At 41.0% G+C, this 18,379-nt stretch overlaps 1 protein-coding gene across 2 annotated transcripts in view; it reads right to left on the bottom strand.

The window, feature by feature from the left end:
- mgat5b (alpha-1,6-mannosylglycoprotein 6-beta-N-acetylglucosaminyltransferase B) overlaps window positions 1-18,379 on the bottom strand; it is a 72,055-nt gene that overhangs the window by 30,745 nt on the left and 22,931 nt on the right. For both annotated transcript variants that reach the window (XM_076883053.1, XM_076883054.1), the window contains exons 5-8: window positions 17,639-17,712; window positions 15,385-15,552; window positions 13,822-13,986; window positions 5,729-5,898 (exon numbers count right to left, since the gene is read on the bottom strand). In XM_076883053.1, coding sequence (XP_076739168.1) covers window positions 5,729-5,898; window positions 13,822-13,986; window positions 15,385-15,552; window positions 17,639-17,712 — 577 coding nt within the window. The remainder of the gene's footprint in view (window positions 1-5,728; window positions 5,899-13,821; window positions 13,987-15,384; window positions 15,553-17,638; window positions 17,713-18,379) is intronic.

Here is an 18,379-nt window from a genome sequence, read left to right as displayed (position 1 = left end):
ATTATAACAGCCATGGATGTCTAGGGACATAAAAATCTGTGGGAAAATCTGTTCAAATCTGGTTTGGCCTTTAAAAAATTCAGTGAAAATATGTAACGAGAATTAACAGCTCGGGTTTCTAAGCCTCTGTTTCTCCGCAGGTTGCACTGATTTTTAACCTTGTCTGCATCAGTTGCCATCAGTTATTCATTTCATCGCATTAGATCAGTGTTGTCAAATTCATTTTACACTGAGGTGCAATTTTAACAGTACGTCCGAGTTTTTTCTACCTAATAGAGAAATGCTGCTTTACTACATTGAGGAAATATCCCTGAAGTAGATTAATAAAATTACAGAAAAAGTTCTGGTAGCTGGAGGTTTTTGTTAATTCATAGAAAATGTTCTTATTTTTATTGTGGACAAACTATTAAAAAAGAGAAAAAAACATTTCAATGTTTATCTATCACTTAGTTACTTTAGTGCAGTATGAATGGTCATGTGGGACTTTATCAGGAGGACAAGCTGTAACACTTATGAAAATACATTTAGAAGTCACAAATCGATGCCATCCTTCACAATTTCCAGTGGGCCAGATTGGAGTCTTTGGCAGGCCGATTCTGACCCACGGGCCTTATGTTTGACAATCGCTGCATAAGATATAAGTTCAAATATCATATACATTTAGTTATGACCAAAAATGTGCCGTGTGAAATGACTAGGCCAAATTATAAGCAGTTCACCTTTAAGCCCCAAAGAGTTTGGGACAAACTTCAGCCATAGCTTTTGTAAGCAGAAATGCATGAAAACCCCCCAAAACCAAAACGGGAACCTTAAAAACCTGAAGGTTCTGTCATAATCTAAATGAAGAAATATCTCACTATGGTTGCCAGACATTGAGGGGGGGAAAAGAGCTATTTTAATTTCCCTTCCTGTACCGAAGACAAATCATTATGATGCTATCTCACTGATGTCTACTCGGGCTATTTTTAACAATACTGCTGTATTGCCTTTGATCCTAAACCATAGAAACATCAATCAGAAAGCTGCTGGGTGAGAGTGCATCAGCACTTATGGAGAGGCACAACCTGAGACTGCAGTGTAACAGGAGGAGGGGGTCTTTGCCGGAGCTTCGGAGACGAAAACGCTTTGATTTCAACTTTCTTATTTTACACTTCTGAATGCCCGCTCACGTCTGCCATTAATTCGCGTTTTCGGGGTAGGCTGCTGGATTACAGACACATTTGACCCTGAATTTGACATTTGTTAAATAATTTCAAAGGGTTAGCAATCACACAATTCAGACACGTCTTCATGTTTGCAGCCAGGAACAGGGTGAAATTACCTGGCGGTTGTGTTAATGGGCTCTGTCAAGTGCACTACAGATCCAGATTAGACATAATTGATCTAGAAATGGCTATGCTTGGCATAAGCAGGGGAGCCTGAGAAAACAAACAACACTGTTTCAGAAAGAGATGGACAGAGAGTGTGTCGGGAATCGTCACAGGAGATGTGTGGCAGTAGCTGTAGCTGAGGTGTATATCCTGTGGGTGGAGGACAGGGAGTCTCTTTGAAAAAGCACACTGAAATATTGGTTTTCTTCAGATTATCTCTGGATGACAACACTGCTTTGTCTGCTTACATTATCTCTCCACTCTGCTGACAGAAATTTCTATACCTGAGTGTGTAGTTGTTTCCCCTGTTTTTTTTTCCCCCCCTTTCCCTCCTGTGTTTCCTAGCTCCTCAGGTGCCTAGACACCATGCTCTGTTGCAGGCTAATTACCTGTGTCGCTCTGGGAGGAGATGAGGGGAGATCCCCAAGCAGAAGAGACAGCTGTCTTTGCGCCTTTCCAAGCTACTGTAGGGCCCTCCCCTCTGTGCATGACAAGCGCCGATGTTAGACAGAAATCATGTCAAGGCCACTTCAGCCTCCACCTCAATTAGAGCAAATCCGGGGAGGAAGAGTGACAGAGACTGCATTTCTTCTCTTGTTCTTTTAGTAATAGTTGTCTCCTTTTAAATGGATATGCCTTTTGCTCATCTTTTCATGAGACAACCTCCTGCATCAAGGCTCATGTCTTGAATTAATCTCCACATTTTTATATTTCACCACTTCCAGCATGTGATTCTGCATTTACAATAAAGAAATGAGTAAAGTTCAATATGTATTTCATTTCTATCATGTGAACTGTTTTTACCTCAATGTGCTTTGGGTGCAGACTAAACTGCTATCTCTCTGCTGAACTGGACGAGATAACCTTTTTTGATGTTGCCTTTTAGAGCATTTTTAATGCCAACATCTGATAAGGCTTGCTTTGTGTTTAATTGTGCTAACAGCCGACATTATTATTAGTTTTTGCATCCTAATTAGCAGATATTTGTGTTTGTGTGGTTGACCCGTGAAGTCTGTATCAGAATCAGAAACTTTATTGTCATTGTCATGAGAACAACGAAATTAAGAATGGTCCCCGATCATTGCATCATCCCTAGCAATATCAAAATATAAATAAAACAATAAAATTCAATAAATAAAATAGATAGAATACTTAAAATACTAATAAGATATAACAGTAAAACATTCACATACATTCCCACACACATGCTTCAGACCGTGCATAGATTAACACAAGAGTGGCGTGATGGACATTTTTTTGTAGTATTCAGATGTGTTATTGCAGTTGGATAACAGCTGTGTTTGAGTCTATTAGTCCTTGCTCTGATTGCCCTGTACCGTCTGCCTGAGGGCAGTCTGTAGTAGAAATGGGAGTATGGAGCCAAGTATCAATAGTATTGATACCAGTGTTGCTATCGGTATCAGACTGATACTGTTGAGCTCACTTAGGCATGCTAAATTATTTTTTGGAAATAGAAAAATACATACCTCAAACATGCCCACTGAGAAAAACAGGACCTTTTATTTGTAGCCTGTAGCATATTTAAGTTTACCCAAGGTGCTTTAGGTCAGTGGTCTCCAACCTTTTTTTGCGCCACGGACCGGTTTATGCCCGACAATATTTTCACGGACCGGCCTTTAAGGTGTCGCGGATAAACACAACAAAATAAAACTAGTACCGGTACCGAAAAAAAGAAGATTTATTCATAACACACCTGAAAAGACCCAGGAAAACCAAGTTAACGATAAAAACGATAACAAAATAACTGAAAACCAATAAAAACCCTGAAAACCATACATTTCACACTCAACTCTCGCGGCCCAGTACCAAATGAATCACGGACCGGTACCGGTCCGAGGCCCGCGGTTGGGGACCACTGCTTTAGATCTTATCTTAAAACTGACTCCTTATACTGCCAAACTTTCTCTTATGTCTTTGTATACATGTGTGTTTGTGTACTCTGTGGCTACTCCAACTTCCTTCGAAAGACTAGCATGCTAGGCTAACAGATGTTTCTAAATTGGTTAAAGGGCTAATGTTAGCTGGTGATACTGTAGCTAACATTAGCTAAAGTATCACCAGTTAACATTAGCTAATGTTAGCTAAATGCTAACATTAGCATGCTAACATTCTGATGGTGACAAAATTGCTTTGAAAATTTACCAATTAGCACTAAAAGCAACCTGCTAACGTTGACTCAAAACTACACATGAAAAGTGTGACTGTCAAAGCTGTGAAAGGATAGGCACAAAAGTTCACACAAACCATCTGATATTTGAGATGTTTCAGTCACACTAACAGGAAGTGCTGATGGTGCCACACTGGAAAAGGCTTTCTTGTACTGCCAAGAGACCTAGGTAAAAATATCATTAGGATGATACGCACCCCTGCCACCTAACAAAGTCTAGATGATAATTATGAATGCCTGTGCCATCTGTTGTTCCCCCATCTTCTTGGATAAACATTAAGAGACAGAAGCAGGTTTTCAAAGTTATAATTTCCAGGTAGTCAATAATAAAAAACAACAGATAAAAAAGATAGAATAATTACAGTTTATATATATTTATTAATTCAGCATCTACTCTTAAGAAGGAGTGATCAGTGCATCTTTCAGCACAAAAGAAAAAGACCACAATGGAGCACCTGCAGGGAAAGTAAACAAGCGTCTGCCTAAAAATGTACCATAGGAGGATAATTGATTTGTTTGAGCAGGCCAGTAAATGGAATATGCCAGCCAAAGTCGCCACACAATGAAGCCACCAGAGAGCACGGATGTTGCTAATCAGCTGTGTGATACAAACCAAAAGCGGGCTTCCCACTGTAACTGAATTCCCAATGGCTAATAAGCCTATCAGAGAGAGTGCTGAACATATGCAACAGGCCTGTCCACATAAGCACCACAGCAGGCCATGCAGTGATATTAAGCTCTTTGGGTGGAAAAGAGGAGAGTAGGAAATGTAAATAGATCCATGCCTGAGGGAATCTGTGGGAGCGCAACCCACATAACGATCTGTCAATTTAATAGCGTGTGGGAGAGTAAAAGTATGGGATGGAGAGAAATGTTCTCCTTTTCTGTTCATTAATCGTCACAGAAAGGGATTGATGGATGTTCGGCGTCTGTCATGGCCAAATTTTAAAGGCTGTGGAAATGGAGAGGGAGATCTAAAAATTGCCATATTTTGGGGAGTTGCGTCCAAGAAGCGCTAATTTCAGTTCTCCATTATCTTTTCTCAATGACTGACCATTTCATTTGCTGATTACTGAAATGGTAAGTTAAAAAAAGAAGAAGAAAGAAACTCAAATATAAGCACACACTGGACGCACAAAATATGAGCTGCTTGAAAGAATCGTCCATAACCCTTGCTAATGTCTCTTTGTGAGTCTCTTGCAGGACTCATGCAATTTTCAAAACATTTCTGATGCTGTTCCCAATGGAGACGAGACTGCGGTGATTCAAGCTGCCATGACACCAATTAGTGGGGTAAATAATGGCATGGAAAGCAGACGCATTCCCACAGCGGCTTTCCCACCTCACTGATCTCCCTAGTATTTTCAAAGTGGCTTTTCTTCACAGCCTGAAATTTATGATGAAAGGGCTGCACTAACTCATCAGTGCTGTTGCCTCTTCCATACAACAATGGCTCGATAACCAGTGCATATCATCATCAGGCTGTCTGCTCTGGCATCAAGCCACAGCACTGTTAACACACACCAAAAGAAGAAGAAGAAGAAGAAGAAGTAATAGCAAATCCAGACTTGTTCAGTCATTTTCCTGAGCAGCCACTGTGAAGCCCGGGCAGCTCCAAAACACCACGCCACTGAGTAAATGTTCAAGCAGGCAGGACTGGACATGTCTGCTTTCTGCTTTCTGAACTCTCCATACTACACCTCATCGCCGTGGCAACCAATAGTGTTGCTTTTAGATAAAACCAGTTCACCAGCCTGACTGCGAGACACGCTGTGTGTACACGTCTGTATGTCCTCTGTCATAGGCCCTTATGTCTGTGCAGCGAGTGACGAGCCCGTTATCACTCAGGAGTCAGTGAGCTGCGCCAGGAAGGAGGTGCACAAGCTGTAGAGATGCTGTCAAGCCCTCAGGCTGAAACAGCACTCTGCAGCAGGAGGAGATAGCTTATCTGTGTGTGGCCAAAGGTGATCGAAAACAGTGTGTAGGCAACAGCACTGGGATCGGGCTGCCGATGGCTCACAGAGCATCTAGAATGAACAACAAAGCATTTTCATTCACTTTTTTTGTTGTTTTGTTTTGTTGCTTTTACGAAAGAGCAGATGACTCCCGCACAGATACCCTCACATAAGATTTTAACTGTGTGTTAAATGCAAGGTTTATATTAGCTTACCCATGCAGCTCCTTGAGAGAAAACGAGATCTTGAGGTTGTGTCCCAGCACGTGGAGGGCTGTGAGAATGTCGGCCCATTGCACCATCTCACCTAAAGGACCTCCCTTCAGCACCTTGGGACTGAAGACATCCCCAGACTCCTCTGTCAGAAAACCCACGTGGACGAGAATCTGAATGCAGAAGGTAGAGGAGAAGAGTCAAGGCAAGAGAGGAATGGAGTTGAGTGCACCACAGCACAATGTTTTTTTAATGCAATGCGTGCAGTGTTTCAGTTCTGTTCTGTTTTTTTTTGCCCCCATCAATTTCAACTTTTGCTATTCAGACAATCTCCAGCACTGCATGGGGAATAACTGAAAGCAATTGTGAGAGCAATTTTCCTAGGTATTTTAAAATTTCACATATAAATGTATCCAGATATTAGGCATGGATCAGTGAGGTTACATTTTAAATACTGAATATGTAATGAATGAGGAAAAAAGGAAAGAAAAAGCAGGCTGGCTGCGTTTCCACACTAGGGAACCAATTCATTCAACTCTGCATGAAGCCGAGAGAAAAACTGACCTGTGCGAGGATAATTAATATGCACAACGATGCACGACTTTTAAAACTGTTTACCAGGAAGCATAGCTTTCACAGGCTATTAAATATTTTCAACAGATGGCAGCATATACTTTTCTTTTTTTTTTTTTTATTTCTCCATCACACGTGTTTTGAAAAACCTTTTTTTTTTTTAAAAAAAAGATTCACAATAGATCACACATATGCTAGCTAAGTAAATTTAAACATTGCAAGCATTGCTTTGTTTTAGTTCGCAGATTCCTTTATTGTCTCCTACACTGCTAACACAAAACAGCTTGAGCCTTGAAACTGTTTAGCATGCAGAGCTGTGCCCACATATGAGCCACACATATCAGATGTGAAATCACTGCCGCAACAACAGTGCGAATTGTGGTAGGGAATAAAAAAAAACAAACAAACAAAAGATCTCAGTTTGGTGTAAGGGCGGGTGGGTGGTGTAGGGGGGGTTAATTTTATAATTTGCACAAACATTGAAAGAATAAAATAACCAAGTACGTAAACAGGACATGGTGATTATCAGCATATGTTCAACAATAACAGAAAGAAGAATGGATCCTTTGAAAAAATATTATAAATCCTTTTATTTTTTTTTAATAGATAGGGCTTCACTTATTATAATGCTTTTGAAGACAGGAATGGTTTGGTCTAGACTGAAGCATCACATTCAGAAGTGATCAAAAACAGCGTGTGGGCACAAACACATTTGTGGGAATTTTCCATAATAGTGATGATGGTGGTAAATGTATAACGTGTAAGTTTAAAAAAAATTAGATTTAAAACTTTACTCTGGAGGTTTTTTTATTGGATTAAACTGATAAAACTGTAAAGTTAAAGTTTATCTAGAAAAAGCTATCAGTCTGTTTGTTTTTCCTGATTTATCCAAGTCAGGGTTGCAGGAGGGCTGGAGCCTATCCTAGCTGACTGTGGGAGAGACATGGGGTACACCCTGGACATATCACTAGTCTATCAGAAGGCTAAGACAGAAACACAGTCCATCACACTCATGGCAAATCTTGAACTGAATTAACTGAACTGGACTGTGGGAGGAAGCTGGAATACCCAGAGGGAACTTGTACAAACACAAACACGACATGCAAAGTCCACACAGCAAGTCCCCAGCTGGCCAGCAGGTTTGAAAGCAGACCATACTTCCTGTGAGGGGGCAATGCACCATCATGACACCCTCCCTTTAGATAATGATATAAGCTTGCTAAAATGTTTTGATAGTTTGGGGGAATGATTTATACAACCCTGATATCTAAATCAAGTCGAACTCCGTGTAGCTACTTGGCTTGTTGAAGCTACCCAGGTGTTAGCTGGTCTAAAAAGTTCCCTCATCTCACTTTCCACCGTGCTGTGGGTAACACTGGGTGCAGTTGAGTCCCATCTCGATCAAGTGACGAGGACAATGATGTGACCGTTTCAGGAGATGATAAAATATTTCTTAACACCCCGATAGCTTCCTGAAGAACTCCAGTTTCTTCTCCCGCCTCCATGCTGTCAGACACTTGAAAGTGACCCGCGCGTGCTTCTCAGCCAATCACAGCGGTACAGACACCCAGCCTTCCGTTTCCATTAAACTCCTTCCATTTCCACTATACTCTTTCATTCACATACATTATTCTCTTGCATACATATATTTTCTTCAGACATGTATGCATTCTCTTCTTACATACATATATTATTTGTGAGATTAAATGCATATTGAATGCATGTAAATGAGAGCAAAATGTAGGAATGCATAAATGAAAACGCATGTATGTTAGAGTGAAAATTGTAAATATACATGTATTTTAATGTACATAAGAGAGCACAATACTGCAATGTGTGTGTTAAATGTGTAAACATGAGAATAAAATATCTAAATATAGAAATTAAAATAAAACTATGTGAGAGTGAAAGTATATACGCACGTGCGTATACACACGCGCACGTACGTGTGTATATACGTATATACACACACACGTACGTGTGGATGAACCGGGATGTTCGTCTCCTCCTGAAGGCCCGCAACACTGCCTTTAGGTCAGGAGATGCACACGCCTACAGTACAGCCAGGGCTAATCTAAAGAAGGGCATCAAAAAAGCCAAACACCATTACAAAAAGAAGGTAGAAGAACACTTCTCCAACTCCAACCCCCGACGCATGTGGCAAGGACTCCAGACCATCACAGACTACAGGACCACCAAACCCTCCCCCGCATCCTCTGATGTCTCCTTCCTCAACGAGCTCAACAACTTTTATGCTCGTTTTGAGCGAGGGAACCCCACAACCACAACCAAAGCAGACATGACGCCAGACCACCAACCTATGACTCTCTCCCCCACCGATGTAGGAGCGGTGCTGAGCATGTCCACAAGGCTGCAGGTCCTGATGGCATCCCCGGGCGTGTTCTCAGAGCGTGTTCTGGGGAGCTTGCAGGAGTGCTGACAGACATATTCAACCTGTCCTTGGCCCACGCTGTGGTACCGGCCTGCTTCAAATCCACCTCCATCGTCCCGATACCCAAAAACTCCAACCCATCTTGCCTCAATGATTACCGCCCAGTAGCACTCACCCCCATCATCACTAAGTGCTTAGAGCAGCTGGTCCTAGCACACTTCAAATCCTGTCTCCCCCCCACCCTGGACCCCCACCAATTCGCATACCGCCGGAACAGGAGCACAGAGGATGCAGTCTCCATCGCAATGCACTCTGTCCTCTCACACCTGGACAACAACAACACCTACGCCAGAATGCTGTTTATAGACTTCAGTTCAGCGTTCAATACAATCCACCCCTCACAACTCATCAGGAAACTGACAGACCTGGGTATCAGTTCCCTCATCTGCAAATGGTTACTGGACTTCCTGACCAACCGCCCCCAACATGTCCGGCTGGATAACCGCTGCTCATCTACCATCACAATGAACACCGGTGTACCACAAGGCTGTGTGATGAGCCCTTTCCTCTACTCCCTCTTCACCCACGACTGCAGACCTGCTGATGGTTCCAACACCATCATTAAGTTTGCAGATGACACCACGGTGATTGGCCTCATCAGTGACAACGATGAGGCCGCCTACAGGGAGGAGGTGGATCGTCTGGCTGAGTGGTGCGACAGAAACAACCTGCTGCTTAACACCGAGAAGACCAAGGAGCTCATCGTGGACTACAGGAGGAATGCTGACCCACATCCACCCATCCACATTAAGGGGACGGCTGTGGAGCGTGTGAGCAGCTTCAAGTTCCTGGGAGTCCACATCTCCGAGGATCTCACCTGGACGACCAACTGCTCCAAGCTGGTCAAGAAGGCTCACCAGCGCCTCTTCTTCTTGAGGACTCTGAGGAAGAACCACCTGTCCTCAGACATCCTGGTGAACTTCTATCGCTGCACCATCGAGAGCATCCTGACCAACTGTATAACAGTCTGGTACGGGAACTGCTCTGCCTCGGACCGGAAGGCGTTGCAGAGGGTCGTGAAAACTGCCCAGCGCATCTCCGGAGCACCACTTCCTGCCATAAAAGACATCTACAGGAAGCGGTGTCTGAAAAGGGCTGGGAAAATCATCAAAGACCCCAGTCACCCATCACATGGACTCTTCACCCTCCTGCCCTCTGGGAGGCGCCACAGGAGCCTCCGGACTAAGACCACCAGGTACCGGAACAGCTTCTTCCCCACAGCTGTCAGACTCCTGAACTCTGCCTCCTGACATCTGACCCACGTTAAACTCATGGACTGAACATACACACACCCACAATGGACAACTGTACCCTCAAACACACAATAATAACATGGACTGAACCACCACTCACAACCACTAGCACTTTATATAGCCTCTGTAGAAACTATCTACACCCTCACTTATCTTAACTGCACTACTGTATAGCTCTGTGTAAATAATCATTCTGTACATTCGATAATTTTTAACCCTACAACTGTTTACAACTTGCATAGTTCCCATTTCTGTATAGCTGTATATCTCAGATTTCTGTAAAGTTATTTATTTCATATTCTGTATAGTTTTTCATATTTATATCCTGTTCATATCCTGTACATAGCTTGTACTCACTACAGCCTGTACATACTTATAGTTATAGAATATTCACAACATACTTCATACCGTGTACATTATAACATACCATAATAGACCCATTTCTGTAATATACTCACATATCTATATTATTGCTAATATATATTGTAATATATCTATATCACTAAAGCACTTCTGGATGGATGCAAACTGCATTTCGTTGCCCTGTACCTGTGCATGTGCAATGACAATAAAGTTGAATTCTATTCTATTCTATACACACACACGTACATATACGTATATACACACACGTGCACCCATGCTATCTTGCATAGATAGAGCACTTTAGGTTGAAGTTGTAAAAACACACATACATACACACATACATACATAGCCTCTAGTCCAGTGTGACCATCTGTTCTGACAGGATGCTGATGTTATTGTTTTATCTGAAGAGGATTCTGTGTCCAGTCCACTCAGAGGCAGATTAATTGTATTTGAACAGATTAATTCAATCAACAAACCAAAAATATCAGACACGATTTCTAACTGCTTGTCAAAGAATGACTCAGAACAGATTTCAGTTCCCACAACCTAAAAGAGCATGCAATTGCAATGCATGCATTTCCTTACCCTTTCTATTTAAATCAAGATTTTTGCTTCTAGTTAGACTTTAAACAAACACAAAAGACTCACCAGCAGTTACTCATGACTTACTAAAGTATCACATGAATGCCGAGTCATACCTACTGAACGATAAAGTAGGAGGTGAGGACAAGTTTTTCACTCAAACACTAAAAGCTCAGAGTACAGTGAAACAGTAAAGGCATCAGAAAACTGGACACGCTGGCCCGATACACTCTATAAAGATCTCTCTTTCACACAAATCAGTGCATTTCTGTTTGCTCAACAGCTCTCAGTGTTTCAGCAAAGGAAGCCAAGCTTGCAGGGTCTGGTTAATGGACAGTAACTATTACTGTCACGCAGACCATTACAGTAAACAAAGCTCTCTTTTCCCAGTGGGGGAAAAAGAAGCTGGCATTTGGAAAGAGCAGAATCCTATTAATAGAGAGAAATTTGATTTATTCAGTTGAAAACTGGCTGATGAGAGCAACACAAATACACACACATAACATAATGCCAAGATAATGTGAGTTCATTTACAAAAGACAGAATTCAGCAATTCTGAATTTCTTTCAGTCTTGGGAGAACGGCCTACATCCATCTCAGTAAAAATAGCTTATGAAACTGAGATCTGGACTACAGTAGCATCATAATGAGAAGCAAGGCACATATAATGACACTGTAGCTTCTTAATAAGATGCTCCACACAAACATGCATGGCAAATAACTTACCATACGGTACATGGAGAGGATGTGTAATTGTATGGCTATAATCACATATGACTATATTTATGTTCAAACCAAATTAGTTCAGACATTTAATTACTTCATTACAATAATAAGATGTGACTGGACCTCTGTTCCATGTGGAAACAATGTCAGTATCGGTCTGTTTACGATTCACTGACCAGTTTTGACCAGGGAGATGATGTCATTGTTTCAGCCATGTTTCCTTAGAGCCTGTGCAAGAAGGCCATGGTCTATTTTTGGTGAGAGAAGTTATTTCATTAGAATACCACTTAGCACTAGTTAGAATAGATCTGTGTAATGCACCCCTACAATCTATGCAAGTACCTTTCTAACCAAGCTTTACTTAATAGGAGAGAATTTAGCAGTACACTTTCATCTAAACACTGTCACCCCTTGCTCCAAAATACAAAATGGGCCAAAACTGAGACTTTGCAAAAGCAGCAGTTGGATAAGATGGACATAGCTACTGTGATGTCACCCGCAGGTTTCTAAAGTCCTGTAGCCTCGAGATGAGACTATAGTTATTAGCTATACCACAGATAATCCTCTATTTTGAAACACAGTATCACTAAAGACCATTAAATTCAGGCCCTTTGCAAAAAAGTTTAGATTTTTCAGATCCAAACTCAACACACTTGCATTTTTGCGGAAAATACGTCCTCAAAATATGCACTATGGACAAAAAAATTAAGTTGGCATCAAGCAATGATGAACTGGTCATGATGTTTCTAAACAAGAAAAGGAAGAAACTGGGATTCTGGGTTCATCCGATTCTCACGAGAAGCCGACAACAGGGAGAATTTCATGTTTGAGTCCGAAAAATATTTTTAACTAACAAAATATTTGCACAGATTTTTACAGATTTTACGGAGCCAGTGTGTAAAGGCCTCAAGATTTCTGAAAAAGGACTGAAATTTTTGTTCAATATAAAACAAAATGAGTTCTTACACTCAGTAGAAAAGTCTGACTGCTATGGGATGCAAGACTTGTTGCAACCAAAGCTATTGCCATCTGGTGGCATCTGGAGAAAAAGTAGTTTTAAGGCTTGATTTATTCTGTATGCAGTCCATCTTTGATATACAGATTATGGTATGGAATTGGCATTACTTTACTATTTTTGTGGTCAGACTGGCATCAGACAAAATTCAATCAATTAAAACAATTAAGAACAGAACAAACAGCTGATATTTTAAAAAGTGTGCTTTTGCCTTAGGCTACAGTGAATTTTCAGCCACTGGTTGTAGTGGTTAAAAACAGTGGGGTTTTTGTTTTGGTGGGTTTTTTAACTCCTGTGTTCTGAACCAAAAACATATGAGCAGCCTAAGGCAAAGCAGACTGCTGGCACCCCAGAGGCAGCAACAGAAGTTTCAACAGTGCTAATCAATGCGTCATCAAGATGTGAAACAGCTAACACCACAGCAATTCAGATAAAAGTCTAGAGGTGGGGAAATCTGCCATGGCTGTATCTTGTGGGTGTTCTGCATTACACATTGTTGTTTTATGCCATAATTAACATCAATCTTTGCGACAGGCATTGAACATTTACTTTTTATTCCCAAATGTACAATCTAAATTCTCGCCAAAATACACCATGCACTCATGCCAGTGCTTTTTCACTGGACATCTCTTGATACTTGGTGGAAATGCAGCTGTCAGAGGTGAAAGTGCACAAAAGCCTCTCAGTAGTTACTCTGAGTCAGCATCTGTTCATGTCTGTACCTCAGCATAGTGTAATTAACACCAAGCAAGCAAAGATTAAGAAGAACATAAAAGTTCATCTGAGTGTCACGGTTGTTGGTAACTTGGTCTGGTGTGTGAGCAAGTTTGTTAGAGTAGAAACATTCTGTGCTGAGAGGTTTTTTTTCCCCTCAGTGCCGAACCAGATGGATTTACATCAAATTAGAAACTGAGGAATACATTTCCAGACTTAGAAGACAGGAAAAAAAATAAATAACGAGGGAAAAAACTGTAGATAAACGCTTTTATTCAGAGCACTCATCTGCTGTATGTTGCTGTCACAACACTTTGAAAAGAGGAAACCGCATCACGGACTACTTCTCCTTCTGCGCACACTTTTCCTCCAGTGTGCGCAGAAGCATTTGCGTGTGAAAATCTCTCATATTCACCCTTTTTTGCTCTCTCCAGTGGTTGCGAAGCTTGTCATCCAGCCGCCGAGCAGCAGAGGCCCACTGTGCTGCCAGCCTGCGTATGCGTCTCTTCATGAAGCTCAAAGATTCCTTCCCGGTGCCCACCTGCTCCATCAGAGCCCCGATGTCAGACTGAAAAACAGCCTGGATGACAGGAGAGGAAAGGTATCAGAAATGGAAGGAAAATTAGATGTGGCTTTTCATGAGCCAATAATTAATTTCATTCTTTTGTTGTAATAATTCCTTACTGAATTTTACACCAGGAAATAGGGATTATGCTGGTATTGAGATGAACGGGTGAGAGATATTAGAAAAACGTTATGATGGCTGTTTTTTCTTAACAAATAAAGCAGTTTTCATTGAATGTAGTTTAAAATCTATAGGTGACAAACAGTGTGCAGTGTCTTGTTATCCACTGTTAGCCTGAGGTAGACTCCTTGGATAGGACACACGAGATTCCCAGATTTTCCTCTTTCACCCACTCTAATCACTGCATTATAAGGCATAACCAGTATGGGATCGTTAATTGAAGGAGAGACTGCATAGAAGAGCTGAAAGGATTTAGAAGCGAATAAGCTGATGACCACAAACCCAAACTGTCTCTCTCTAACACACATATACTATAAAAGAAAAAAAATACATAGAGCTGCACCGTCTTCTCTCAATACAGGTGGATTATTGCTCTCAAGAGCAACTTGTGTACAGCAAAACAAGATGCAGAGCACTGAAGGGACGCATTGGGAGTATTCCCAGTGAGTACCGGCTGGCAATTACAGCAGAAGGCAGAGCTGCAGAAAGACTTCACGTCAGGGCCCATCATGCTGGCAGTGCATTACTCTGGGGAGAGACGCGGGGGAGAGGATGGGGGCGAACGGATGGGTAGACCTAGCAGAGTGATTGTAAGCTCAGCGCATCGCATGTTGATGCTGAAAATAAAAATCAAATGAGGCAGGAAAGCAAACAGCAGTGAAAACTGGGAGCGACACCTAGCACCGTTTAAGCGATAATTTACAGCTGCTTATTCTCCTCCGCGGGGAACTTATCAACAAATATGGCCACTGAATCCTCGAACATCGAAGCACGAACCACTCACCATTTCACACCATTATTTTTTATTTGCCAATTTCACATATTTTCTTATATTTTTGCCAATTTCAGGCTTATGATAACTTTGAGATCGACACCACAGGTGGCGTTTCATGCGAGTGCAGATTACCATGCACTTCCTCAGTGGAGCATCAGCCCCTTTTTTGACCTGCCGGTGAGAATTTCGACTTTAAAAACATTGCACTCCCCCACCCTCTTGAGTTCTTCTTCATCAATGCACAGCCGTGAAAACAACCCAGCAAGATTCCTTAGTTCAGCAACAGGAATTCTCCTTTATTCTGCAGAAAAGCTTCTAGCTCTTGTACATGGCTGGGCCATAGTGGGCGAATGTTTAGCCCCTAAATCACTGTCACTTTGCTCTCTGTTCCAAATTATTGTTCGGCTACCAGAAGGTCAGAAGCAATTGGAAGAAATGATGTGAAAATATTATATTACCTGTCTCTTGGGGGGAGGCTTTAAGGTAGGTGTAGTGGTCTGATTCCTCCAGGCCAGTGGGGGGCAGAACCACTCCACCTCACTCAGGTAGATAAGGAAGGAGCAGTCAGAGCCGTCAACGCCATAAAAGGCGTAGCAAGGGTCCGAGGTCCAACGAGCACGCATCCACTGGAAAGAAAAGTTGGGGTTGAATACTAAAGACATACTGGCCCAATACACCACCAACAAAAGAAGCTGTTACAGAATTCAGTTTTTGTAAACTGTCCTTCATGTTCTCCTTGACCTGAGGAAGGCCTCTTGTCAACATTATTATCACGTTATTATTACTTTTTTGCATTACCACAACCTCAAAAATGTTTTTTCTAAAAAGACAAAAGCCTGAGTAAAAGCATGTTATAAACAAAAAACATAACATGTGGAAATACTTGTGACTTTAGCCAAGAATCACCATCTCGTAACAGGAATACAGACATTTCTGTCAACTAGGCCAGTTCAGACGAAAGCATACTGATCAGATAAGGTGATCAGCTGTAAATACAAAACAATAAAAATTTCCAAAGATATTGATGGTTAAATAATCCATAATGTTGGATATCACCATGGGAGTGTGGCTTTTGCCATTTATCAGTGGGGTCTACACATTTCTGCTTCAGCGTGATGCCACTTTTCTTTAGTTAAATTAGTCTGATTGGCTTTGCATCAGATTGGTGACCTGTCCAGGGTGTACCCCACCTCTCGCCCTATGGTAGCTGGGCTCCAGCCCCCACCTGACCCTGATAAGGATGAGAGGAAGAGAGGAAGCTTAGATTAAATAATCTAATGATCCCCGTTATGAAACAAGTTTAGGATGCTATTAACTTAAAAAGAAAAAAGCTTTGGAAGTCTGACTCAACAAAACTTTTCACGTCCAGTGTTCTCTACAGTAGGCTGCAGTTACTGAACTCCATCCCAAAGATCAGTTTTTTTGCAGACTCAGTAAATGCAGCGTTCCATACTTCTTCTGGCGTTAACGTCAGAACAAAGAATTTACACCAGGAGCTTCGTGGCATGGATTTTCCTGGCTGAGGAGATCCTCCAGGTGGTCTAGTACTTTTGTCACATAGTCTATATTAAATACATCCATATGGCATATTACTGATGATGGATGAAGGTCTGCTTAATACATACAAATAACTATTTTCTCTGTATACATGTCTGGTACACAGCTATACTAGCACACTTCGTTGCGACAGCAGTATACTGAACAAGCTTAGTTTTTTCATAAAGCACAATGACTTTTTCTTTTATTTACCCAAGCTGTTTTTATTAAACAGTATTTTTTTCCCAAACTGCAATTATGAAACTCTGTTTACTCATCTGTTTTTATAGTCTGCTTTTCTTTGTTTTGATTAGTAAGTGCAGTCCATTGCTTAGACAACCCAGTTTTCTGCTAAGAGCCTTTAGCCTTCACGTGGCCAAATGGGGTTTTTTATAGCTTTTTTTTTTCCTTTCTTTTTTTTTTTTTTTTTACATATTGTGATGTTTTCAGTCATAAAACATGTTTCCTACTTTGAGTTTTTAAATTGAGGTCTCCTTCCTGTGCCTTTCATTTCCCCCCCACACACACACACTTTCTTTAACAAAAACTGTTGTAGTGAAGAAAATGGAAAGAAGTGGTTGTTAATGAAAACAGCTCATTGTAACTTATATATTTATGTATGTTTAATCATAAAATCTTTTAAATATTAAAGATCTACAAGCATTTAAAGTACAACGAAGCATATAAGTATCAATTATGATCGCTATTGTATTACAAAGCCACAGGTTTTATAAATTTTGCTGGTAAAACAATATAAGCACACTATAAAATACATTTCACACAAACTTCAAATACCTTAAATTTTAAAGTGTATTTTTTTTTCCAGTATTATATAAGCAAAGACATTTTGTTTTTATAATTCGTATTCTTAACTCCTTTTGGCATAAATGGGTTGTAAACCATAATTATAGTAGAACATCTTAGAATATCTATCTATCATAGAGGAAATCTATATGTGTGTTATAGCTTTAAATAGAGCCATTAAATAAAAGGTCTCTGTAGTGTTCTATAGGACCTCACTTTAGACACTAAAATACCTCGGCTGCTTGAAGGTTAAACATTCCCTTATCTTATTAGAGCAGATTTATATTGGCTTGCACCAAGGTGAAACGCCACAACACGACAAATGGATGATTGCTCTCTGCGTTTGGACTTAAGTGAGATATAAAGACTTACATCCATCTTACTGGGGCAGTCTGGATAACGGGGATCTTTAGGAATCTCACACTGTCCGAATGCTCCGTCCCTAACTGGAGAAAAGAAAAAAAAAGCAGGGTATTTATCAATGCTTAAACACACTCTGACAAAAGACTACACGCATTAGACACAAGCATTAATCAACAAAGAAAAGCTGCATTGTTGAGTTTTTTTTTTTTTCCACGCTGTATATTGCTACACAAAGCCTAACACATATACTAGGGGTTTTTACTGTCATTGGCACAGCTGTATAAAAATCTAGCTATGCAGTCAATTTTATTTATATAGAGCCAAGTGGCCTCAAAGTGCTTGATATTGTAAGGTAACGACCTCACAATAATAGACAGAAAACCCCAACAATCAAAAGTCTCCCTATGAGCAAGCACTTGGTGACCGCGGGAAGGAAAACCTCCTTTTTAACAGGAAGAAACCTCCAGCAGAATCAAGGTCAAGGAGTAGCAGCCATCTGCTGCGACTGTTTACATTTACAATAAGAGTCCTGAAGCGTTCACTGTATTTGAGCATGCTACAGTAATAGGACGCTGCCATTGTAGCAAGTCAGTTTGTGAAATTTTGTCACTCCAAGATTTTCCACAACAGCTGAAAGTGGTATTATTATTGGAAATCACAGAGACTCAGACACAAAGTGGCAGACCAGGTAAAGTTACAGAGCAGGGAGGTCGAGTTCTGAGGCTCATAGTGCGTAAAAGTCATCGCCTT

The sequence above is a fragment of the Maylandia zebra genome, linkage group LG4, assembly GCF_041146795.1.
Source record: "Maylandia zebra isolate NMK-2024a linkage group LG4, Mzebra_GT3a, whole genome shotgun sequence".
Classification (NCBI taxonomy): Eukaryota; Metazoa; Chordata; class Actinopteri; order Cichliformes; family Cichlidae; genus Maylandia; species Maylandia zebra.
This window is presented reverse-complemented; position numbering and strand designations above follow the sequence as displayed.